Source organism: Hordeum vulgare, chromosome 1H, assembly GCF_904849725.1.
Source record: "Hordeum vulgare subsp. vulgare chromosome 1H, MorexV3_pseudomolecules_assembly, whole genome shotgun sequence".
Lineage (NCBI taxonomy): Eukaryota > Viridiplantae > Streptophyta > Magnoliopsida > Poales > Poaceae > Hordeum > Hordeum vulgare.
The window spans coordinates 198,271,985-198,298,444 of NC_058518.1; the positions used below are offsets into that span (position 1 = coordinate 198,271,985).

The following is a 26,460-nucleotide window of genomic DNA, read 5'->3' on the forward strand; positions in this document are numbered from 1 at the left end:
CCAGCTGCCGGCATTCTCCCTCTTCATATAAACCTTGTAAAACAAGAGAGAAAATGTATAAATATTGTACCCTGAAGTGTAATAACAGTCCATAAAGCGATAAATATCAACATAAAAGCATGATGCAAAATTGACGTATCATCGTGCAGAACTTGTAGAAACATTCAATGGTTGTGGACTCGGTCATGCCTCCATAGTCTTTCAGAATATCACCAGGAGCCCCGTACGCAAGCATCCTCATAGCTGTCGTGCACTTCTCGAGCTAGGTGAATCCAAGTGTGCCGGTGCAATCTTTTTGCACTTGAAGTGGCCGTCGAACTCCCTGATGGAATTCACAATCCTCAGGAAGAGCTTCCGACTCATACGATAACGACGCCGAAATACTTTGTCGCCGTGCAGAGGAGTGCCTCGAAGTAGTCGGTGTAGAGTAAGCAATAACCTTCCAATCGATGCCTCTCCTTTGCCTTTAGCCAGCCCGGCGCCGAGCCACCTCGTCGTGGCTCTACATTGCCCGCGAACAGGCCGACCAGAGAGGCGACGACCATGAGGTGGTCTTCATCATGGAAGTCGTCATCGGCTTCCTTGTCCAGTAGCGTCGCGAACGCCTCCTCGTCATCGGAGTCCATTGTCGAGGCAAATCGCCGAACACCTGGCGGGCATGGCGGACGCGTGGCCGCGTACGTGCCCAGAGCGCCGGGAAAACTCGCCAAGAAGCGGGGGCAAGGGGAAGGGGCGAATCCATGGCGAACCCTACGTTCGTCAACGAAGAGATGATCTTTGTAGCGGCGGTAGGCAGGCGGGCGGTGCCGGAATCGGCACGATGGCGAAAAGGTGTGGTGCGCGAGGGGCGGTTCCGAAGAAGAAAATGCCTTTTTTCGTGTGAGAGGGGCCCGACGCGTCGTTTTTCTTCCGCCGGCGTCCTCGTTCGTCTCCGACGCGCTAGGTTCGGGTTGAGACTGTCGGCGTCAATTTTAACCCTAACCGATGAAAAGGCGGCTCGCGTAGTGTGATTGGGCCGTATTTCAATCGCGGGCGGAAAAAAAATGGCGTGGGGGAGGCGCCCGGCTGGAGACGCTCTTATCCCTGCTCGAATCCACGTTCTCCCCACATAAGACGTCACCAATTCGCTCGACTATCTCTCGCTAGCCGCCGCCGCCGCACCAATCCTTCCATCAGCCGCCCTCCATTACATCCGCCCGGCACCAGCAGCGGCAGCGCTCCTCTTATCAAGTCTCCACTCGCTACGTGGGCGGCATTCTGCTAGGCCAACCATCCGCCGTGAAGAACACAAACGTCTAATGGCGCCGCAGCTCCTGGGCTACTACTGGGTCTCCTCCTGGCCCCTGCTCCCGCAGTTTCCCCCGTGGCCCTGCGCATCCCACGCCCAGCGCCGCAGGGTGATATGCTTTGGGCCGCCCCGCTGCCGCGCCGGCGCAGTCAGGGTGATAGCGGAGGTGGACCCTTCGCTGGCCCTGGACCGCAGTGCGAAGACGGTGGAAATCCAGTTTCCGACTGAGGAGGACGGTGTGAGGAATGAGGAAGACGGCGAGGCAGTGGACGAGAGGGAGATGATGAGGCGGATGCGGATATCGCAGGCGAACAAGGGGAATACGCCGTGGAACAAGGGCAGAAAGCACAGCCCAGGTAGGATTGCACCCTAGTTTAGACCTTCAGTGGTAACTTGTGTGGAAATGTTTGATTAAAATGGAAGAAAAAGAGAGGGATTGGTACTGGTAGGTGGAAACTGTGTGATAGCAACGTGAGGACTCAACATGCCAACGGCCACCTTTTAGGAAATTCATGTAGATGTTCTGTTCCAGAAAAAAACATGGAATAACTGCAACGATGAAGGTTTAAATTGATCTAGTAAATGGCTTAGATAGAGTTGCATATTGATTTGAGGAAATGGTAATGGCTTATTAAATTGAACTTGCATGTGCAGAGACGCTCCAGCGGATTCGGGAGAGGACACGGCTTGCTATGCAGAACCCCAAGGTGAAGTCATGTAAGAATTGTTGTTACTATTTATATGTGGTGTCATGTCTTTTAATACTTTGTTATTTGCGTAGTTTTACTTGAGATAACTATTTCATAATGTAGGCTTGTGGATAGCTAATTAAATACATTTAATTAATAGTAATATTGCTACATGTCAAAATTGTTATCTTATATTGGATCGATTGAATGCCTGGGCACAATTACATTTGGGTAACGCATGGTCTCTACCTCTTAAGTTTGCATCATCTGAGGAGATCAACCATCTCTAGTTAAACTGGACAATACAAACACCCTTATGTCTTGGGTGCACAACGTCTTGGAGTTGCTTTATGTCATGATATAACAGATTGTTACCATACAACTTCTATGTAGCTGTTTGTTTTGCAATGCAGAGGAAGGATAAAAAGTTTCAGGATAGTGATTTGGATAGATTATTGATAAAAATGTAATTATTTTCTCGTTTTCATATGCTTGGTTCCATGTTTCTTGCTGTGGATACATACAAATGCATACATCATAACCTAGAAATCTGGCATGTTTGCAAGGAAATGTTCATCCAATCACATTTTATTTTGAGACATTTTTTCTAATTCATTGAATCATATGCTGATTGGAAGCAGTTAACTTGGAATGTCCATGCCATGATCTCTTTTTGCTTTCTACTGGGTATGTTTTGCAACCTTGCCAGGTAAAAGCATGCTGAATATTTTTCGTAAATGGTTCCAGGGCATATAAATAAATTTAGCTCTTCATTATGTTTTCAAGTATGTATTAAGATGTAATTTTTCTGAATTCGTTTGCTATAGTTTGCTTTAAAATTGGGATTTTACAAATATGCAATAATATGTCAATATGTTGTGGCAACACGGGTACTGCATGGCTGGTAATACAGATACTTCTAGACAAATCTAAACAAGTAATATGGATCGGAGGGAGTATTATTATTGGTTTAATTACTTACAAACTATAATGGTGTGGTATTACAAACTAGCCACACATGCCATAGCAGGCACAAATGTAATACCACTTGGTCCAACCACAAAGGACCAGTGGGTTCACTAGTGTAAGGTACTAGGTGTGATCCCCATCGAAGCCTATATTTTTCTTGCGTTATTTTCTTGGCTCATTATACCGTGTCGGTATGTTCAAGTTTTTGTCAAAAACAAGTTAATGCATTGTTTAGCTTGGCTAAAGAGATTGATGTGCAGGTTAAGAAAAAGCTGATGAATCTCGGACATGCTCAGAGGTAGGCCCTTACTTATTCTTAAGATTTATGTAGTACATTGATAAAACATTAACTATTATTGAGAAGATTTCTTTTTGTTTTCTTGTGCAACGTCTTACTGAGGCCATCTCCGACACAAGAAGCTTATACTAGAGAAAAAAAATGAATCGCTCTCGTAAGAGCCGCAACATCCAATGCACATAATAAATCCATGGGCGCTTGGACCATTTAATTTGAACCAAAAGCCCACCTAAGCGTCGCCTGTAAATCAGGCAGCCAACACCAACTATGTAACCGGGATTGGAGAGCAACGGCTGGGAATTTATTCCCTAGCGCCCATCTGTAGCGCTGCGTTGGAGATGGCCTGAACCATTATCCTGCATAAGTATAACACCCTGCTATGCTTTATAATGGTGGGTTTAGTCCCACATGGTTTACTTTAAGATGTATTAGATTTGCGAACTATACCAGCTGGATTAACACCCTTAAAGAGTTGCGGACCATACCAGCTGGATTGACGCCCTTAGCGTTGCGAACCATACCAGCTGGATTGACGCCCTTAGAGTTGCGAACCATGCATGACTTGATGAAGTGATTGTTGTTGTTTTTTGGCCACATTTAGAGAGACTCTAAATATGATTGTGTTCATGGAAAATAATATTTTTGTAAGTAAATGTCTCCTGTTTTGTTCTTGCTTGCATTTTAAAAGGCGTGTTATCAATTTTGGCCTTTTGGTGTTTTTTTTAATATTGAATATGTTCTTAAACGCGGAACACACCTATTAAACCAAGGAACACTATACCTAATCAGGAGTGTGTGATGAAAGCCTACTAGATTTCTTTGCACATGTGTGCTTCCACTTCACCTCAATTATTGATGTTAGAGTTATAATGTAAGTCATGTACCCTTTTGTATTTATCCCAATATATAAGGGGTTTCCTGCATATAGTCCACCATCCGTACATGTATATATACCGGCCTATGGCCTCATGGGAATACAAGTTGCTTATTCCTAACATGGTATTAGAGCTAGGTTAATTTTTCGCACGCGCAACTCGTGCTTCTCCCGATCCAATCCTGCCGTTGGCGCTGTCTCTTCCGCGACTGCCTTTGTTCCCACCTGAAGGCCGCCGTGTGCTGCTCCCGAGTCCCTCTAGTCGCTGGATCCCGTCGCCATCCGCTGCCGTGCTGGATCCCTTCGCTACAGGGCGCCCTGGCCGCTGTTGACTCTGCATAAGGCCGCTGGGATCTCCTCTATCGCACGAAGCCACCGGGTCCTCTCTCGCTGGATGCACCTGGAACGAAGCTGCTCCAGATCGACGCCTCTCGACCGAAGTCGCCGGATCCCGCCGTCCTCTGCTGGATCTTGCCGACCTCCACCGCGTCTCCAGCCTCCGCCGCCTCCAGCCGCGTCTCCAGCCGCTGTCGCCCCAGCCGCCGCCAGATCAGATCGAGGCAGCTCCCACCAGAAGACCAGATCGAGGCGACTCCCTCCCATCAGACGATTCCTCGCTAGATCTGACGCTCCAATCCTGCTGTCAGACGCGAACGCGTTTTGCTGACTGAGTTCCAAAAATAAATAAATAATAATAAAAAAATGTCTGCTGCATCCGGCTACGTTGCTGTTCCTCGTTGCCGATGATCTTTGATGGCACTAACTACACCGAGTTCATTGGCTTCATGCGCATTCACATGCGTGGCATCCGCCTCTGGGGTTTTCTTTCTAGCGAGGTCTGCTGTCCGCCATGTCCGGTTCCTCCCGTGGCTCCCACTCCGCCGACCTCACAGGCTCTTCTTGCGGATGCTCCTCAGACCGTAAAGGATGCGGCTAAGCTTGCTGATGAGGCCGCTGTGAGTGCTTATGATGAGAAGGTATTGGCTTATGAGGAGGTTCTCCAGGTGTATCATGGTGCTCTGACTGTGTACACTCAGTGGCTTGATGATGATGCTCGTGCTGCAGCTGTTCTCACTGCTAGTGTTCTGCCTCAGTTTGCTTCTGAGTTTCTGGGCCTTCCTACCGTATCTGAGATGTGGACCCGCCTTCGTTAGCGCTATCAGCCCTCTGGTGATGCCTTATACCTCTCTGTGATTCGTCAGGAGCATGCTCTTCAGCAGGGTGACTCTACTGTTGATGACTTCTATGCACAGAGTTCTGCTATCTGGCGCTAGCTCGATTCTCTCCGCACCGCTGGTTGTCGTACTTGCCCCTGTTGCCAGGCTGTCCAGGCCAACTTGGAGTTTCATCGCGTCTAAGAGTTCCTGTCTCGGCTCCGTAAGGAGTTTGAGCCCCGGCGTGCTCAGTTGTTTGTCCGTGGCTGTATTACTCTCATGGAGGCGCTTTCTGAGATTCGTGCTGAGGAGACTCGCTTACGTGGTGTTGGTTTGCTGGAGGTTCCCTCGGTGCTCGCTGCTCGGACTCTTTCTACGTCACCTGCTGCACCGACCCCTTCTCGCTCGAGTGCTCCGCCGCTCTTGCCCACTCCTTCTGGAGGCTCAGGTCGCCCCCGTTCACATTGTGGCTACTGCAACAATGATGGTCATATTGAGTCCCACTGCTACACGAAGAAGAAACACTTGCGCAAGGCGCGATCATCATCTACAGCGACTTCGTCATCTACCTCGACAGCTTCAACCATCGCTTTGACTGAGCAGGATATTCTGAGACTTAAGCGTCTGCTCGCTGCTTCAGGTTCTTCCTCGACGGGTACTGCTGGTTCTGTGACCGAGGCTTCCCGCACTGAGCAACCACCTTCTACATAGTCAGGTACATCCCCATGGGTTCTGGACTCTGGAGCTTCCTTTCATATGACTTCTAATTCTTCCACTCTGTCCTCTCTTCGATCGCTTGATTCTCCTGTTCATGTCCTCACCGCTGATGGTACTCCCCTTCCTGTCGTTAGTAGAGGCACTCTTACCACTCCTTATTCCGTTCCTGATGTTGCTCATGTTCCTCGACTTACCATGAATCTGTTTTCCGCTGGTCAACTTGCTGATTCTGGTTGTCGTGTCATCCTTGACCTTGACTCTTGTTCTGTCCAGGACCGTCGCACACACACTCTGGTTGGGGCTGGTCCTCGCCGCCGTGATTCTGAGGGTCTTTGGGAGTTGGACTGGCTTCATATTCCTTCCGCTGCCCACTCTATCGCCAGTTCTTCCGCTTTGGTCGCCTCGGCTACTGGTTCCTTCCAGCAGTGGCATCATCGACTTGGTCATCTGTGTGGTTCTTGTTTGTCGTCGTTAGTTCGTTGAGGTCTTCTGGGGTCTGTCTCACGAGATGCCTCTTTAGAGTGTCAGGGTTGTCGTCTTGGCAAGCAGATTCAGTTACCATATCCACATAGTGAGTCAGTGTCTAAGCGTCCTTTTGATTTAGTTCATTCCGATGTATGGGGTCCGGCTCCCTTCGCTTCGAAAGGGGGTCATAAATACTATATTATTTTCATAGATGACTTCTCTCGTTACACATGACTTTATTTCATGATTTCTCGTAGTGAGGTGTTGTCCATTTATAAGCGTTTTGCTGCCATGGTTCATACTCAGTTCTCTTCTCCCATTCGTGTGTTCCGTGCTAACTCCGCTAGCGAGTATATTTCTAAGATGTTGCGTCGTGTTCTTGCTGAGCAAGGGACTCTCTCTCAATTCTCTTGTCCTGGTGCTCACGCTCAGAATGGCATGGCTGAGTGCAAGCATCATCATCTTCTTGAGACGGCTCGTGCATTTATGATTGCTGCCTCTCTCCCGCCTCATTTTTGGGCTGAGGCCGTCTCCACCTCCACCTATCTCATCAATCTCCAGCCTTCCGCTGCTCTACAGGGTGGTGTTCCTTTCGAGCGTCTTTTTGATCGTTCTCCCGATTATTTGATGCTTCGCTTGTTTGGTTGTGTTTGCTATGTTCTTCTTGCCCCCCGCGAACGCACTAAACTGACCGCTCAGTCTGTTGAGTGTGTCTTCTTAGGCTATAGTGATGAGCATAAGAGCTATCGTTGTTGGGATCCTATCGGTCGTCGGATGCGTATCTCTCGGGATGTGACTTTCGATGAGTCTCGTCCCTTCTACCCATGCCCATCTTCCTCGACCTTTTCAGTGGAGGATATCTCTTTCCTCACTTTTCCTGACACACCTATCACACCCGTCGAGCCTTTGCCTATTCGTTCCGCTCCCTTTGCTTCTCCACCTCTTGTCGATTTGCTACCACCATCTCCCACGTTTTCCTCTCCTGGCATGTCACCGGATTCTGCACCTTCATCTCCGGTGATTTCTACGTCTTCACCCCCCGATTCTGCCTTGGCGATCCCCCCTTGCATTGTTCCATCTTTTCTTCAGTGTTACACTCGTCGTTCACGTCATGTGGATGCCTCTGCGGATGTGTCGTCATCCTCGTCTCAGCCTCCCTATGCCTTGCGTTCTCGCCCTCGTCCGCCTGTTGATCGCCTTGGATTTCCCACCGTTGGTGTTGCTGTTCTTGAGCCGACTTCCTATCGTGAGGTGTTGTTCGTCCTGAATGGTAGTTTGCGATGGCAGAGGAGATTGCTGCTCTTGAACGCACTGGTACGTGGGATCTTGTTTCCCTTTCTCCCGGAGTCCGTCCCATCACTTGTAAGTGGATTTACAAGGTTAAGACTCGCTTTGATGGTTCTCTTGAGCGTCACAAAGCTTGTTTTGTGGCTCGTGGTTTTCAGCAGGAGCATGGTCGTGATTATGACGAGACTTTTGCTCCTATGGCCCATATGACCACTATTCGTACACTTCTTGCCGTGGCCTCTGCACGCCACTGGTCTATATCTCAGCTTGATGTTAAGAATGCCTTTCTTAATGGTGAACTGCGTGAGGAGGTGTACATGCAGCCACCACCTGGGTATTCTGTTCCTGATGGCATGGTATGTCGTCTTCGTCGCTCTCTCTATGGCCTTAGGCAAGCCCCTCGTGCCTGGTTTGAGCGTTTTGCCTCTGTGGTGATTGCCGCTGGTTTTTCAACGAGTGCTCATGGTCCAGCATTGTTTATTCACCATTCTCCTCGTGGTCGGACTCTTCTTCTTCTCTATGTTGATGACATGATCATCACTGGGGATGACCCCGAGTATATTGCCTTTGTAAAGGCCCGTCTTAGTGAGCAGTTTCTTATGTCTGATCTTGGACCTCTTCGCTACTTTCTTGGGGTTGAAGTCTCTTCTACTTCTGATGGCTTTTTTATATCCCAGGAAAAGTATATCCAGGATCTTCTTGCTCGTGCTGCTCTTACTGACGACCGCATTGTTGAGACTCCTATGGAGCTCAATGTTCACCTCCGTGCTACTGATGGTGATCCCCAGCCTAACCCGACGCGTTATCGTCATCTTGTTGGCAGTCTTGTCTATCTAGCTGTCACTCGTCCGGATATCTCTTATCCGGTTCATATTCTGAGTCAGTTCGTCTCCGCTCCCACATAGGTTCACTATAGTCATCTCCTCCATGTTCTCCGATATCTTCGGGGCACGATCTCTCACCGTCTATTCTTTCCCCGCTCCAGTTCTTTACAGCTTCTGGCCTATTCGGATGATACGTGGGCTAGTGATCCTTCAGATCGCCGTTCACTTTCTGCTTACTGTGTTTTTCTTGGTGGTTCTCTCATTGCCTGGAAGACGAAGAAACAGATTGTAGTTTCCCGTTCGAGTGCAGAGGCTGAGTTGCGAGCGATGGCTCTTTTGACGGCAGAGGTGACTTGGTTACGGTGGTTACTTCAGGATTTTGGTGTTTCTGTCACTACACCGACTCTACTCTTATCTGACAGTACATGTGCTATTAGCATTGCGCGCGATCCTGTGAAGCATGAGCTCACCAAGCATATTGGTGTTGATGCTTTCTATGTGCGCGCTGGTGTGCAGGATCAGGTCATTGCTCTTCAGTATGTGCCTTTCGAGTTACAGTTGGCGGATTTCCTGACGAAGGCCCGGACTAGAACACAACATGGCTTTTATCTCTCCAAACTCAGTGTTGTTCATCCACCATGAGTTTGATGGGGGGTGTTAGAGTTATAATATAATTCATGTACCCTTTTGTATTTATCCCAATATATAAGGGGTTTCCTGCATATAGTCCACCACCTGTACATGTATATATACCGGCCTATGGCCTCATGGGAATACAAGTTGCTTATTCCTAACAATTGATAGTCGTCTGATCAAAGTTGTGTGACATCAATGATGGTGCCATGGCCCAGGGTTGCCTTGGGCCATCAAAAGGCGGCCCATCAAGCTGGCACAGGACCCCTAGGCCGGTATACGGCCTCAGACTCCAAATGTAGCTCGTTTTATCAACTCATGGGATTGGGAAGTTGACATCAAGCGTGATGACCTACACATGGACACAAATGAAAGAATATGGGCATGTGGTATACGTACACATCATCCATCATGATGTGTATGCGCAAGGGAGTTAGCACAAGATATGCGATGGTCAAATAAATTTGATGCATGATACAAGAATACGTCATCCATCATGCAATGATAGTTGTTATACTCAACACAATGAGGACACAAGGTGTATCTAGTATATGATGCATCAATATTAATATGCATAGCATTCATATCAGTGTAAAGCATATTGGGCACACAATTATGGGAGCATGCATAGTAAAAGATAGAGCAACCTAACATGTATGAGGAAAGTATGGGGGCGTCCTCATGCGCAATAGTATATGCATGGTTGCAAGCAAGACAAATACTTGAAGTAATACAAGGAGAAATTGAACAACATCTACAACAATGCTTGTCCAAAGCAAGTTGTTCATGCCATGACATATGAAGGGAATTGCTCAAAGGATGCAAAGTGAGCATGACAATATCATCACAAGATATGGAAATACCATAGACCAAAAGCTTGTCATCTATGCTATATTCACAAATCAAGTTAACTTTAATGGGGATGTCATTTTCACTACGATAATATTGCAAAGATTTGAATTTGGAATCTCATTCATAGCATATAACCAAGCAAGAGGGTTATCAAACATGATATGACATATGAAGTTATGTCAAGATATCCTATGGCCCTGTTTGGATCCATGGGTTAGAGTTAAAGTTGGTTAGATTGGACTGAACTAACTCCAAAACATCCAAACAGGAGGGTTAGAGTTGGTTAGATGCATCTAACCCATCCAAAAGAACTAACCCACCCAAGAGGTGCTTATTTGGATTAGAGTTAGGTGGGGCCTAGAAAAAGTTACTTTTCTCTTTCACTCCACCACACCATTTATTGACAATCTAACCCTGTCATCCAAACACCTCTTTGGTTAGAGTTAGTTCAGGATTAGTCCAGGGTTAGAATCTAACTCTAACCTCTAACTGAGTTAGAGTATCCAAACACGGCCTATGTAGCATGATATCACAGTTACTCAACATCATACTCATCATCACACACATCATAGATGGGTGTCAAATCAAAGCATGTAGAAGGCCTAATAGCATGTGACATAGTAATAAGAGCGGCAGTATCATGCAAGCAATCCATATACACTAGAGGGACATGCACATTACCATCACCTATTTTGTTACCTTGGGAGTACCACTCATGTGAAGTAGGTGTGGTGGAAAAGACCACTTGTGGCCAACGTCATCATCTTGATGGAGCCATGTGCGGGGTGCATCTTCTTCCACCATGGCCATTGTCTTGTGAGGGTCGCAAGTTGTTGAGGATCAGGGTGTTATCATCCATGAGACCTGGCACCAAGGGACATGACACAATAGAGGTAGAGGTTAAGTTGTTAGCATTGCAAATGGCCTCAGATGACCTATCAACTACCTCACTCAACTCTTGTGGTGGTTCACTCTTTCCCTCAAGGTGGATGCACCACACTAAAACTCACATATGGTGGAGTCACTCAAGTGACATGGTGGTGGTGGCTCTCCTCACATATGAATTGGGGCATCGACATATATGGGGCTAGTGGTCAACTCTTGCTCTCTCAATATGCATGCAGATGTCCCTTAAGTCGCACTATACACCACCATAGTTAAAGGGAAAATCCTATGCTCAAGCATCTCGTCATGGTCACCAAGGATTAAGGTCCTAGAAGGTGGCACATCATCATTCACCTCCATGACCGAAGGGAACATCCCATGCTTGACCATCTCAGTATCACCTCCAAAATTGATAGCTTGTTCCTTGGTCGCCACCAAGTCATTTGCCTCCAAAGTATGGTCCTCGAATGGTCCATAGTCATAGTCGTCGATGCTTGTCTTAGAAAAAGTCATGCTCGACATGGCATCTTCAATGCCATGACCAAGCGGGATGGCGGTGAAGTCGAACTTTGGAGCGTCATCTCGGAGTATCATCGCGTCGGGCTTGGACATCTTGGTGGAACTATCCTAATGCTAGCCGTCTTGGAGCTTGGTCGTCGAAGTGTGCATGGGGTCGAGTAGCCTTGGCCTTCTTGATTTCTCCTTCTGCCTTGAAAGCAACATCGTAAAGTTTTTTTTTCTTTTTTTTTGAAAAGGAGGAACAAAGCCCCCGGCCTCTGCATCAATCGATGCATGCAACCATCTTATTAAAGTATAACAAAAACGAAGTCTTAGGTCCACAAAAGTCTCACGAAGTGACTCACGAAGTGAGCAATGAAAACAAAAGGTAAAGGTAGGTAAAATCTGCCATTTGCAGCAACACTAAAATAGGGCCACGATGCCTATACACCTAGCCTATAATTAGCTTGCCATCCAAATCGGCTGAAGATAGCCCGTGCAACCGTCTCCCACCGGTTGCATCCAATAGCCATAAGCTCCCTGGAGTCCACATGACTGAGTAACGACCACGTACGGATCCAAGACGTGGCTCTGTAGATAACCTGCAAAAAATTAGTAAAGTTCTTGCCATTAAAGATCATATCATTTCTAGTGTTCCATATAGCCCAGAAAACAACACTTATCCCAATCCGGATATGATTCGCTATATGTACGTCTACTCCATTGAGCCACGTCCCAAATAGCGTATTAATGCTCGTTGGTGGATTAATGTTAAAGGCTATATGAACAGTGCGCCATAGTAATTTTGCAAGTGGGCAATCAAGAAAGAGGTGTCTTATAGTTTCATTCTGATCACAATAGCAACAAGTAGACCTGCCTATCCAACTCCGTTTTAGTAAATTATCCTTGGTTAGTACAACTCCTTTGTGTACAAACCACATGAAAATTTTAATTCAAAGTGGCACTTTAATTTTCCAGATATGCAACGATCTCGAAAGGGGCCCAGAATTAATTAGATCCATATACATCGACTTCACTGAAAAACTACCATTCGTAGCTAATTTCCAGTGAATACTATCTTCCTGGTAAGAGAGTTGAACATCCATCAATCGTCTGACCAAGTGTAACCAAGAATTCCAGCGTTCTCCCACTAGAGCTCGCCTGAATTGGATATTCAGAGGTACCGACTGTAATATTGTGGCAACATAATCTTCCTTACGTTGTGCAATATTATATAAAGAAGGATATTGTATAGCTAGAGGAGTGTCCCCAAGCCACGTATCCTCCCAGAACCTGGTTGTGGTACCGTTACCAACTTCACCCGCTGAAAGAAGGTTACCTTGGCCTTCATTAGCCCCTTCCAAAAAGGTGAGTCATTAGGTTTAGCTGTAACCTGGGCCAATGTCTTAGACTGTAGGTATTTATTCCTCAAAATTTGTACCCACATCCCCCTGTAAAGCCATTTGCTAAGTAAGCATTCATTTTTCACTTCTAAGTTCTCAATACCGAGACCCCCTTGTTCTTTGGGTCTACAAATAATGTCCCATCTTGCCAATCGGTATTTCTTCTTGGCCTCATCACATTGCTAGAAGAACCGAGACCTATAAAAGTCTAGTCTTTTCCGTACCCCGACCGATACTTCAAAGAAAGATAGGAGGAACATGGGCAAACTGGTCAATACCGAATTGATCAACACAAGCCTACCACCATATGACATAAGCTTGCCCTTCCAGCAACTTAGTCTTTTTTCAAATCTATCTTCAATACATTTCCATTCCGCATTCGTCAGACGTCTGTGATGAATGGGAATCCCTAGGTAACTAAACGGCAATGATCCCATTTCACATCCGAATAGTTGTCTATAAGAATCTTGTTCCTCCTTTGCTTTCGCAAAGTAGAACAATTCGCTTTTACTAAAATTAATTTTTAATCCAGATAATTGTTCGAATAGGCAAAGAACAAGTTTCATATTCCTAGCTTTTGCGATGTCGTGTTCCATGAAGATGACTGTGTCATCCGCGTATTGTAGTACGGACACCCCCCCTCTACAAGGTTTGGGACTAGTCCACCTACTTGGCCATTCTCTTTAGCCCTCCCAATAAGGACTGCCAACATGTCCGCTACTATGTTGAATAACACGGGAGACATGGAATCTCCCTGTCTCAGTCCCCTTATGGGTTTGAAAGTAATGACCTACGTCATCATTAACTTTAATTCCAACACTGCCTTTCTGAATGAAAGCATCCACTTGGTCTCTCCAGGATTTGTTGAAACCCTTCATACGCAAGGCTTGTTGAAGGAATGGCCATTTGACCTTATCATATGCCTTCTCAAAATCCACTTTAAAGATAACCCCATCAAGTTTCTTTGTGTGGATTTCGTGCAGCGTTTCATGCAAGACCACGACCCCTTCTAGGATGTGTCTCCCGGGCATGAATGCAGTCTGTGTCGGTTGGACTACCGAATGGGCTATCTGCGTCAGCCTATTGGTGCCAACCTTTGTAAATATTTTGAAACTGACATTGAGCAAACAGATCGGTCTGAACTGCTCAATGCGAATGGCTTCCACCTTCTTTGGCAACAATGTTATTGTTCCGAAGTTTAGGTGAAAAAGTTGTAGGTGTCCATTAAATAGGTCATGGAACATAGGCAAAAGATCATCCTTTATAATATGCTAGCATTTTTTATAGAATTCGGCCGGAAACCCATCCGGTCCCGGGGCCTTGTTATTTTTCATTTGTGCTATTGCGTCAAACACCTCTTTCTCAGTAAACGGCGTTGACAGTATCTCGTTCTCACCGTTGCTGAGCTGAGATATGTCCCCTGTTGTGTTCTCGTCCAAAGAGACAAAATTCTTTTCAGGTGAACCAATTTTTTTTTATAATATTCAGAGATGTACAACTTGAGATTCTCATGTCCTGCGATCGTACCATCATCTTGTTCAAGTTGAATAATTTTCTTCTTCCTATGCTTGCCATTCGCAATCATTCGCAACATCGTAAAGGTGGGCGAGAGAATTGTAGTTATTGAGGAAGGTAGTTTTGGCAGTGTCGTCGTTCAATCCTGTTGTGAACTGGTACTTCATCCAAACGGGGTCGTCCTCATCGATTCGTCGCAAGGCTTGCTTCATCTCAAATAAGTACCCGGCGAGGGACTTGGATCTTGTGTGGTATTCTCCAATTGTGACGAAAATGTTTCAAGTATTTGGATGGCACAAACTCTTGCCCTATAGCCTTCTTCATCTTGGACCAATCCGTGTAGAATGCCTTCAAAAGTAGGTGAAGTTGCCTTGTCAACATGTAGTAGTGGAAGTGTCCTGTGGCACTCATCACTTGATCTTCGGAGGGTACTTGATGGAGCTTGAGGTAGTCGCACATTCTTTGCTCCCACTCGAGTTACTCTTTGAGGTCATGAATCCCATAAAATGGCATCTCGTAGTTGGTGTCGAAGTAAAAGTAGCTCGTGGGAGTGGTGGACTTGAGCTTGGAAAGCTTCTCTTGTCCATAGTCTTGAGGGGTTTGTCGATGTCTTGCTTATCGATGAGTTCGGTGACGGCCCTTGTCGTTGCACCGTCTTGATGTATAGGCACTTCACTTATTGTGCTTGTTGGCGGAGTCGCGAAGGCCACCATCATTCTTCTTGTTTGTGCGGTACTCTCTCCTAGAGTGATGGCGATGAAGCTTTTGAGGTTTCGCCGCAAGTTCATCCACGTTTGCTCCACTCTCCCTATACATGATGGCACTAGTGCAGATAGTAAGTGGCTAAGGAAAGAACAATAGCATGTTATCTTCTCCGCTCCTTGGATGAAAAGGATAGAAGGTCATCCAATGTGTACCAATAGATCAAAGTTTTGATAAGTGTTCTCGAATGCACACCTACAAACACACAACAAGGCTAAATGTGGAGCTTGATAAGGTTAGTGTACAAGATGAGACTAAGCTTGTGTTGCACAAACACAAGGAGAGACACTAGCTTGATTGCATGTAAAGGGCAACAGATCCGTCCCTTGGCACCACTTTACCGATTCACAAACCTGACATTTTCCTATATGTATACTTGCACATGTATCTCTTCGCCCTTACTCTTTTTCTTATAAGCTTTTCTTTCTCTTGTTTTTCTGCATTTCTCTTCCCTTGCCTTTTTCATGCAAATACCAAGATGCAATACTAACGATCACCAGATATGACTAACATGCACACAAGATGCCAAGTGATGCGCAAAGTAGATACCAGTAATCTTACTATGTGATGCTCAAGATAGCTATATGTGTATGATGAAGAAGTCACTATGGTGCTCAAGTGTACGATGACTGACTACTCAAATAGCTAGTCTCAATAGGTTAGAAAGGTATTCGCAAGAATAGTACTCCCTCTGTTCCTAAATATAAGTCTTTTTTAGAGATTTCAATACGGACTACATACAGTATATAGACATATTTTAGAGTGTAGATTCAACATTTTGCTCCGTATGTAGTCTATACTAAAATCTCTAAAATGACTTATATTTAGAAACAGAGGGAGTAGTGCTCACAAGGGTAATTGCAAGAGAAGGTAAAGCTTTTGACAAAATGGGTACCTTCATCATGCTTAACCTTTCATGGAGTTGGGATGTACCGCCCTTTGTAGGATCCAAAGTATGTCTAGAGGGTGGTGATTACTTGACCAAATAAAAACTTAGCTTTTTCCCAATTTTAGTTGTGGGCAAGCTTTAGCAATTGTAGCAAGTCAAGCACACCCTGCACATGCAAGTCTAAGGGTATGTTTGGTTGCCAGCCGCACCTCGCCACGCCATAGGTGCGGCACGCCACAATTGCCTAGGCTGTCATTTGGTTTCGTACGAAGATTAGGCTCGCCACAACCTGCAACCTGTTTTTGCAGTAGATACTTTCGCCAAATGTGTGGTGTCCGTTTTGCTCGCCACAATCTGCTGCGTGCCACAAAGTATGGCTCCATAAGTGTGGCAATTTAAGTCATGAACCAAACAACCCCTAAGAGTATAGCATCGGGAAGTAAAGACATGCACATGTAAATAGAGGGTAGGGATACGAAGGTCAAATGCAAAGGTTGACACGACAATTTTTGGCGTGGTTCCGATAGGTGGTGCTATCGTACGACCACGTTGATGAAGACTTCAACCCACGGAGGGTAACGGCCTTGTGAGTCCAAGTAGGGCTCAACCCACTAAGGGTCCACAGAGAAGCAACCTTGTCTATTCCATCACGGCTTACGTCCAAGAAGGACTAGCCTCATTCGGGGTAGATCTTCACGAAGTAGGCAATCTCCTTGCCCTACAAACTTCTTGGTTCAACTCCACAACACGAAGTAGAAGACTCCCAAACGACACCTAATAAATTTAGTAGACACCACTCTCCAAAAGGTAATAGATGCGGTAGTACGATGAACTCCTTGCTCTTGTGCTTCAAAAGATAGTCTCCTCAACACTCAATCACTCTTTCATAGATTTGCCTTGGGTAGAAGAGATTGATTGGGTGGAAAGCAATTTGGGGAGACTAGAAACCAAGATTCAGATGGTAGAAATGGAATATCCTGATCTCAACACATGAGTAGGTGGCTCTCTCTTAGAAAAATGGATATGACAAGTGTATGTGTGTTCAGAGTGCTCCCTCTGCGAATGAGAGCTGGTGGAGGGGCATATATAGGCATCTAAATAAATCCAACCATTACAACATTATTGCCCAACTGGCGAAACCACCTTTTGCACTAATTGGTGCAAAATGTGTCCAAGGCAGTTACCAAATCTCCGTGAGACCGAAATCCAAAACTCGGAAATTCCGATTCTTGAAAATGGCTAACCAGAAAGTTGGTCACTGATTTCGGTTGCACCAAATGGAATGTTGGTGGCACCGAGAAGCTAGGTTTTGGCATGGGATCTGTCTGGTGGAAAACTCGGTAGGGCCGAATGTAAAGTTGGTGGCACCAGATTTTGGACTTTGTGGATTTTGATAGAATATTTATGGGAGAATTTCATGAGTATTTTTGGTGGCTATTTCTAACTTTTAATAGTATTGGCTTTCCTATGGACTCAAATGTGATTTTTCATAAAATATAAAATGTAGAGTCTTCAAGCTTGTTGCCAACAGATGTTCCTTGCATCTAGGTGTTCTCCTCACAATCCTTAGCCAATGCATCATTGAACTTTTCCTGAAATATACTAGATGGAATCATTAGATCAATGACAGATGTTATTAATTACCAAAACCACCTTAGGGAGAAGTTGTGCTTTCAATCTCCCCCTTTTTGTTAATTGATGACAACATATAAATCAAAGCTTCGACATAAGATATAATCAATAAATAACATCGTTGCTTTGATAAGTATGTGATAAGCAAGAACTCCCCCTAAATTTGTGTATTATTTTAAATTTGCGTTTGAATGCAAATGCACAATCGATTAGGAGCATTGCTCACTCTTTCATGTCACATACATCTTGATGGTGCGCATAAATGATATGAATGAATGGTAATGCACATAACACCAATCAAATGACTGAATGATCATCATATGGATAGCTCAAAGTATATGAAATAGTAGCATCAACAATCAAAGCGTATGATCAAACACGATGGATTTTAAGACATCCAAAAGACCAAATGTTTTTAAAAACCAAAGAGAGCAATAAAAGCAACACTCTCTCTCTCGAAGCCCTATTGATCCATACACTTCTCCCCCACAAGTTACCAAAAAGTTTAAAGGTCTAGAACTAAGCGTCGCTCTGGGCTCGACCTCCTCCGGTAGCAGTTGATGGAGTCGACAGAAGAGCGTTGGCGAAGGCTTCAGTAGATATCCTCTGAGGTGGTGGTGTGAACACTGGAGGTGCAGGAACTGGTGGAGCTGATGCTTGGGCTGATGAAGACGGTCCGGACTCCGGAACTGTGACAACTGCAGATCTGGTCTGGTCCTGAACTGAGTGGTAGTTGAGAGAGACGTATCATCATTATCACCACTACTGGAGCTAGGAGTGTGAACAAGATCAACTTCATGCTTCAACTGACTGACCGTGGTTGTCAACTCTGTCACCTTAATATCTAGGTCATGTAATTTTGTTTCCTTGATCCTCTTGAGACTCTGACCGTGGTTGTCAACTCTGTCACCTTAATATCTAGGTCATGTAATTTTGTTTCCTTGATCCTCTTGAGACTCTTCTGATTCAGCAAGATGTCAGTAATGTTCTTCTCCATCCCTTGGATGGTGCTGATAAGAAACGCCATTTGATCCTCTCTGGTCCTCAACTGTGGAGATCTAGCTGCCTTTGCCTCAGCACGTATCTCTGCCTGTGCTGTAGCTGAATTATGATGCCTGGGGTCTGTCACAACTTCATTATCTTTAAAGGCTGGCTGGAGTGGCAGGTGTGGACGATCAAGCAGATATACATTCTTCCCAATCTTAGAATTGATCAACATCTGAATGTATGGTGCATATCCGCAGGATCTCTTCTGATCAACAACAGTCCTTCTGATTGTCTCAACAATCAGGTCCATGACCATCACCCTAATCCTGGTGTGGGTGTCTATGTGGTGCAGCATATTTATAGAATACCTCTTGATCATCTTATCATCACCTGGTTTGGGCATCAAGGTGTACCTCATTATGGTGTTGGTGGTGGGTATTCCTGCTTGCAAAAAGTAGACAGATCCAAGCTTGTGGGTCTTCAGGTACTTCTGGGGCACTGGGTTATACATGTTGGACATAAATTGTGTTTCATCTTAGCTTCGGTATAAACATCCAAGTCACTCTCTAGTGCGTTGCCCACTCCTCCGCTGTTGATTGATACGTATTGCCTTCAGTCGTCCATGCAGTCCTCCCATCAGGATAAAAGTGTGTTGTGGAGTAGAATATCATGATCATCTCGTCGTTCCAGGCTGTCATCTTCTTACCAACAAAATCCTCAATGTCGATGGCTCTGAAGTTTTCTCGCACATGAGGGAAGTAATCCTCATTTCCTTGATGTAGTCCCACTCTACATATCTCATATCGCCGACAGCTTGAGTTTTATCCAATAGCACCGACTCATAGAAATCCTGTTACTCCTTTGTATGGAAGCGAGCATCAATGGCTGTCCTCCTCCTGATAGCTTAAGGATATGCTGCTCTCCATTTTCTAAGCCCTTGATCCTTTCTCTCTTCCATATTTTCTGCCACGGGGTGTTCATCGTTGTGCTTTGGCAGGTGAGGTCTCAGCTTCCTCAAAACAGCAAGATCTTTCTCTTCTGAAGCAACATCTCTGAATGCAGAACCCTTGTTCTTCTCTGCTGCAAGTATATCTCTTGTCCTTTTGGGTATAGCAGCTATAGGCTTCTTAGCCTTGGGAGCAGTAGTCTTAGCCTTAGTTGTAGGCTTGTTGGGCATAGCATCTCCCAATAGCTTCTTCTTGTAAGGAGGTGGATTAGCAGGTACGTCTTCCTCATCTTTTTCCTCATCATCTGGGTACTCAGGTGTAGATGGATGCACAACTACTTTGACAAACCTGGTCGTTTGCCTCTTTTGCCCTGGCTTCTTGGCTAGTCTTTGTCTTTGTCCTTCGAGCCCCACTAGGTTGCTTTGAAGATTTAGACAACCCTTCCTTTGCTGCAACAGACTCTGGAACCTTTCTGACTGTTCCTCTCTCCTTCTGCTTGTGAGAAATGCCTTCCTCAGGAATGAAATCAGCATCTTCTTCATCCGAGTTCAACCTCTTCCTTGACCTAGTAGTTGCCTTGGGCATATCATGAGAGCTGGAGTGCCTGGATCAGAATCACTCTTCTCAGGACTAGTGCCTGAGTCCACTTCCATGCTTTGCTTTCTGTAAGCATTCTGACTATCTTCTGACCCTGACAAGCAGACCCTATGAATAGATATAGAAGAGTAGGAATGGATGAGCATCACAAAACACAGACATTGTCAAAAAATTTGAACCCAAAATTTTAGTCCTAAGTATCAGCTATGTGTGTTTCGGTTCCACCGAGTTGGAAAAATGGGAGCCTCTGAGACCGATCATCTCATCAACAGAAACTTGACCACACTTTTCGGCCGCACCGAAAAGTGAAACTCGGTTCCACCGAGACGTTCTCAGAAGCCCTAATCCAGGAATCGATGACACCGATCCAAATCCACTCAGTGACTCCGAGACGCACAAAGCGGAGATCTAACCCTAAATTTTTCGTTTGTCTAATCTACGGGATTCGTTTTGTGGTTGGATCAATCTCAAACTGTGGCACAATGAAGAACAAAGCCTAATGCGAATGATTTGATAAGGGAGAGCGCAATAGGGGCGAGATCTTTACCCTAACTCGGCGAAGATCCCGTACGGCGATGACGACATGTGAGATTGCAGTCGACGACGAGGACTCTTGCAGCGAGGGCGCACGGGAGATGAAGGGCGACGTCCTGGAGACACGAGCACGACAGCAGGGGTTTGCGGGAGGTGATGATTGAAGTGTAATTTCAAAAGTTGGATCCGCTAGGTATATATATCTCCATGCTGTCGGTGACACCAATTCGGAAATTTTGATGCCATCGAGTTTCTTAACTGCCTAGGACAGAGAAACTCGGTGAGGCCGAGATTGCAAAATCGGTTGTATCGACATTCAAAAACCAGATCAATCCTAGTGATTTGGTGAGACCGAGTTTGTGGAGTTGGTCACACCGAGTGGCACATGGGAGGTTTTGGAAGTTAGCTCTTTGTCGAGACGGATCTCCGAATGCTCCTCACACAGAGTGTCTGAAAAGTGCTTGCTTAAATTTTGTGATGAAGCATGTATATAATTTGAGACGAGAAAGCATAGATAGCTAGAGAGGGGTATTTAGGCATTCTTGTATATCCAGTTAGCAAAAGAAAATGAAAAGCCAAATAACAACAATTGGATATCCTCGAATCCTCGAATCAGCAAAAATATGCATACCAACATGCTCACACAATAAGATGTCAAATAAATCATGACAAACATGCACAACTATTCTACTCCCTCCGTCCGGAAATACTTGTCCTAGGAATGGATGAATCTAGGCTTATTTTAGTTATAGATACATCCAATATATCCATTTTTAGGACAAGTATTTCCGGACGGAGGGAGTAGTTGTTAGAGTACTATATCTATAGCCATGTAACTTTTCGTGTTTACCCTATTATATAAGGGGTTTCGTGCATATTCCACATTCCACACCTGTACATGTATATATACTGGCCTATGGCCTCCTGGAAATACAAGTTGCATATTTCCTAACATGGTATTAGAGCGTAGGTTCTTTTTTTGCAAGCGCAACTCGTGCTCTTCCCGATCCAATCTTATGCACAGCCGCCGGTGCTGTCTCTTTTACCCGTGGCTGTTTTCTTCCCCGCTGAAGGCAGCCTCGTCTGCCCTCGAGTCCCGATCGATCCCGCTGCCCGAGTCTCGCTCGATCCTGCTGCCCGAGTCGCTCGGTCTCGGGCTCTTGTTGTGCCTCTCGTCTTAAGGAGCTACCCCCACTGGATCTCACCGCCAGGGCGCTCGATCTCGAGCGGCAGCTTCATCCCCGATGGATCCAGTCTCCCCGCTCGCCGCCCACGTCGGCCATCCTCCTCCCGTCCGGAACCTATCGCCACACCGCCCCCAGTCCGTCGCCCATGCCGGATCTCGCCGGATCCCGTCGCCAAACCGCCCCCAGTCCGCCGCACTCGTCGGGTCTCGTCAGCTCTCGTCGCCACACCGCTGTCTTGCCGGATTCCGCCGCCACCCTCACTGGATTCTGCTGGTGGTGGTTTCGTTTTCTGATGGTGGTGGTTCTGCTGTTGCTGGATCTCGTTGGCAACGGTTGCACATGATTCGGGTGTCCTTCTGTTCGCTGCTGCTGGTTCTGCTGTTGACTAAAAAATGTCTGCAGCATCAGGCTATGTTGTCGTTCCTCGCAGTCCGGTGATTTTTGATGGCACTAACTACATCGAGTTCGTTGGCTTTATGCGCATTCATATGCGTGGCACCCGTCTATGGGGTGTTCTTTCTGGTGAGGTCTGTTGTCCGTCACATCCGGTTCCTCCAGTGGCCCCTACTCCGCCGACGCCACCTGTTCTTGCTGCAGATGCTAATCAAGCCGCGAAGGATGCAACTAAGCTTGCTGATGAGGTTGCTGTTCGTGCTTACGATGAGCAGGTTTCAGTTTATGAGGAGACCCTTCACACGTATCATGATGCTCTGTCAGTTTATACTCGGTGGCTTGATGATGATGCCCGTGCCGCCGCTGTTCTCACTGCCAATGTTCTGCCTCAGTTTGCTTCTGAGTTCTTGGGCCTGCCCATTGTTTTTGAGATGTGGACCCGTTTTCGTCAACGTTATGAACCCTCTGGTGATGCCTTATACCTGTCTGTGGTCCGCCAGGAGCATGCCCTTCAGCAGGGTGACTCCATTATTGATGATTTCTATGCACAGAGTTTTGCTATCTGGCGCCAGCTTGATTCTCTTAACAGTGCCGGTTGTCGTACTTGCCAGTGTTGCTAGGCTGTACAGGCCAATTTGGAGTTTCATCGTGTCTACGAGTTGTCTCGGCTCCGTAAGGCCTTGTTCGGTTCCTCCAAAATTGAAGGGGTTTGGAGAGGATTGGGAGGGATTAAATCCCCTACAAGTCAAATTCCACCTCAATCCCCTCCAATCCTCTTCAATCCCCTCCTCGATGGGATTAACCGAACAAGCCCTAAGGAGTTTGAGCCCCGGCGTGCTCAGTTGTTTGCTTGTGGCCGTATTTCTCTCATGGAGGCACTTTCTGAGATTCGTGCGCTTACGTGGTGTTGGTTTACTTGAGGTTCCCTCTATGCTCGCTGCTAGAGCTCCTACTATGCCACCTGTTGCACCGACTCCTTCCCGCTCGAGTGCTCTGCCGCTCTTGCCCACTCCTCCTGGTGGCTCGGGTCGCCGCCGTCCACATTGCGGCTACTGCAACTTGGATGGTCATGTCGAGTCTCAGTGCTTCCAGAAGAAGAAACACCTGCGTAAGGCGTGGTCATCATCTTCAAGGACTTCTTCTACTTCGACATCTTCAGCCACCGCTTTGACTGAGCAGGATATTTTGAGACTTAAGCGTCTGCTCGCCGTCATGTAACCTTTCGTGTTTACCCTATTGTATAAGGGGTTTCCTGCATATTCCACACCTGTACATGTATATATACTGGCCTATGGCCTCCTAGAAATACAAGTTGCATATTTCCTAACACTAGTATCTACCAAGCTCTTTGGCGATGACGAAGTCATCTATATATGCGTATATTGACTTAGGAGCCAAGCAAGAATACTTGATCTTAGGTCATAGTCATCGTTTAAGCACAAGTGGGGTTGCCACTTTGACATAAAGCTTTCAATGTGTTCACATCTTAAGAGATGCTTTAACTCAAGTCTTAGAGTAAAGCTCCCTCTTGATGTGACATCCCTCCTAAGAGGGATAAACTAACCTTGGGTTTTGTCGTAGAAGACTTCATGTAGGTCTAGTAGTGGTGGATGCTCATTGTTGATGAAGATCATCTTGAGTTGGGAGCAATCCTTGTTGTTTCTTACTCTTCTCACTTACACGGGTTAGTCTCACATAAGAAACAAATACAAGGATATCTATGGACATGGTATGAAGTACATATGAGATGATGTCCATTGATACATTAATTACCTTGTTCCTTGCTTACCTTTGAGAAAATATGTGACTCCTTGAACTATAGCGGATGTGCTAGAGTTACTCTAACAAAGGCATTAGGGCAAGTTTGTTTCCATGAGCTCAGCACAAGGATTCAAATGGTCATGATCAGTGCCAAGTAGACACACAAGGATTAAGTGGTGCAGATTTCACAGCAGCAATACAAGCTACAACTTCAGGGATAAAACTATCCTGTGTTCAACCCCAGCTCTTCTCTGCCTCTCTACCTCAAGTCTGGTTCTAAAACCCCTCATAACATTGGGAAATATCACATGCTATATAAAGGACTAGTATATCTCCAACATTGTCGAGCAGACTAATGGCACCACTGCCTGGCTCAACGAGTACATGTCCAGATGGCGGCAGTGAGTCCATAGGCTGCCTGATTTTTGTGCCGGTGCAGATGGCAATGACGAGTGCAGCAGCGGATGGCGATGATGGTGCCTGCACACATGTAATGGCACCACTATTTGTGTTAGTGGCAGCACCCATGGAGAGTGCCGTTGAGGGCGTTGAGGGCATCAGCGGTGCTGATTTTGACGTCTTCAGGTGGTACAACCTGGCTGCTAGCTCGGGAGCAAGCATAATATTCAGCTAGGATGGCTCTTGTTAGAATAAGTCCGAGGTATGCGGTCGATCCACCGAGAAACAAGCAATCGCAACACGATGACGACACCGAGATTTGTTAACGAGGTTCGGCGAACTCGCCTACTCCCCGGGGCAATGACTACGGGCGCTCCTCGCCAAGATACCGCAACACCGGCCACCCGGGCGCCGCACAAGCCGCCGGCTCCCCCTTACGAGCCTATCGCTATCTAGTCGTCATAGGTTACAACGTGGGGTGCCTCCTCATATATAAGAGGCCAAGGGTACGACGTGTCCGACTATGACACTACATGTATCCTACCCACACTACAACACCAAGTCCATATGTAACCCAACTCATACATCAATATTCGACACAACTCTAACAAAGTCCACCTTGGCGAATATTTTCACCACTTTGAATTTGTCCATGCATCGAACTTCCATGTACTCCGGACTTGTGTTGTCTTCTTCGTAGCTTACCGAGAGCTACCCGACGAGTCTGCCCCAGACCCGCCGCCTCCGTGGGAACCTGCTGCTACTCCTGCAACTCCAGTCTCTGTGACTCCACCTGCAATAGTGCTTCCTTGCAACTTGTAAAGATGCGAAGCCGTCCTCGCTCCAATCATTACTGTTACCTCATCTTCCATGATTTCCATGGTCTTCTTATCCCGATCACAACGGAATACCATACCACCATCATGAAGAACTCCAACCGAAATTAGATTTCTCCTTAGCCCCGGCACATGCCTGACTCCCCGAAGCATCCGCTCAACTCCGTCAAACATCTTGATTTTGATTTCACCTACTCTTGCTTCAGATACACCTTGGTCATCGCAGTCTTGGACATAAATTGACTCTCCAGTTTCTCCCAGATCTTCTTCGGCGAATTCTCATCCATCACATGATAAGTAACCTGGTCCGACAGACACAACCGTATAGTTCCGGCTGTCCTCCATTGTAACTCCTCCCAGTCCTCAGCCTCCATCTTAGCTGGCTTCGCTTCCTGCAACAACGCCTTCAAACATCCCTGTTGTGCCAACAAATCATTCACCCTTGTCTTGTAGATGTTAATCATGTTGCTCATGTAGGATTAGGAAAGAAAGCCAAACCGAGTCCTAGTAGTATTAGGATTCCTAGTCCTAGTCTATTTTCATAGTCCCTTGTGGACGTGTATAAAAGGCACCCTAGGGGTGTTGATTGTAACACCAGAAAAACGAAAAGCAATACAAAGCAAAGGCTCGACACGGGCCTTTAGCCATCAAATCCATCGATCAGTTTTATTCGTGTCGCTAGTTACGCAAGTTCCGTCAAGTAGCCGGCCGAAGCAAGAATCGCGTAGGCACGCCTGTACAACTGCATACGCACGTTCAAAAGCCAACAATTGGTATCAGAGCCTCGACGATCTACGATCTACGATGACGAACAGCGACACTGAGTCGGTCAAGTCCGGCAAGGGCGGTGCCAAGGCGAACAAGAACGGCGACAAGGTGAAGAAGGGCGTCAAGTCAGCAACCAGTGGTGGAGGAACGAGCGGCGCCAACGTCCAGGCGCATCGCAACATCCCCATCCAGTACCCGATGCTCACCGACGCCAACTACGGCGTGTGGGCGGTGAAGATGAAGATTATTCTTCAATCCCTTCGAGTGTGGGAGGCAATCACGGACGACGACGTCGATGACGAGTCCGACGAAGGTGCCATGGCTGCCATTGCCCAGTCCGTGCCGGATTCCGTGCTAATGACATTGGCAGAGTTCGAGACGGCAAGAGAGGCGTGGAACGCACTCAAGGAGATGAGG

General features: G+C 46.4%; 1 protein-coding gene across 4 annotated transcripts in view; it reads left to right on the top strand.

Moving 5' to 3' along the window:
• The first annotated feature begins 1,052 nt into the window (after positions 1 to 1,052).
• LOC123428665 overlaps positions 1,053 to 26,460 on the top strand; it is a 40,211-nt gene continuing 14,803 nt past the window's right edge. For 2 of the 4 annotated variants that reach the window (XR_006622597.1, XR_006622596.1), the window contains exons 1-4: positions 1,053 to 1,644; positions 1,943 to 2,005; positions 2,619 to 2,686; positions 3,207 to 3,244. Coding sequence is in view for 2 of the 4 variants with exons in the window: in XM_045112858.1 (XP_044968793.1) it covers positions 1,299 to 1,644; positions 1,943 to 2,005; positions 2,619 to 2,686; positions 3,207 to 3,244 (515 nt within the window). In the remaining 2 variants the exon portion in view is untranslated. The remainder of the gene's footprint in view (positions 1,645 to 1,942; positions 2,006 to 2,618; positions 2,687 to 3,206; positions 3,245 to 26,460) is intronic. The other 2 variants (XM_045112858.1, XM_045112864.1) reach the window with 2 other exon arrangements.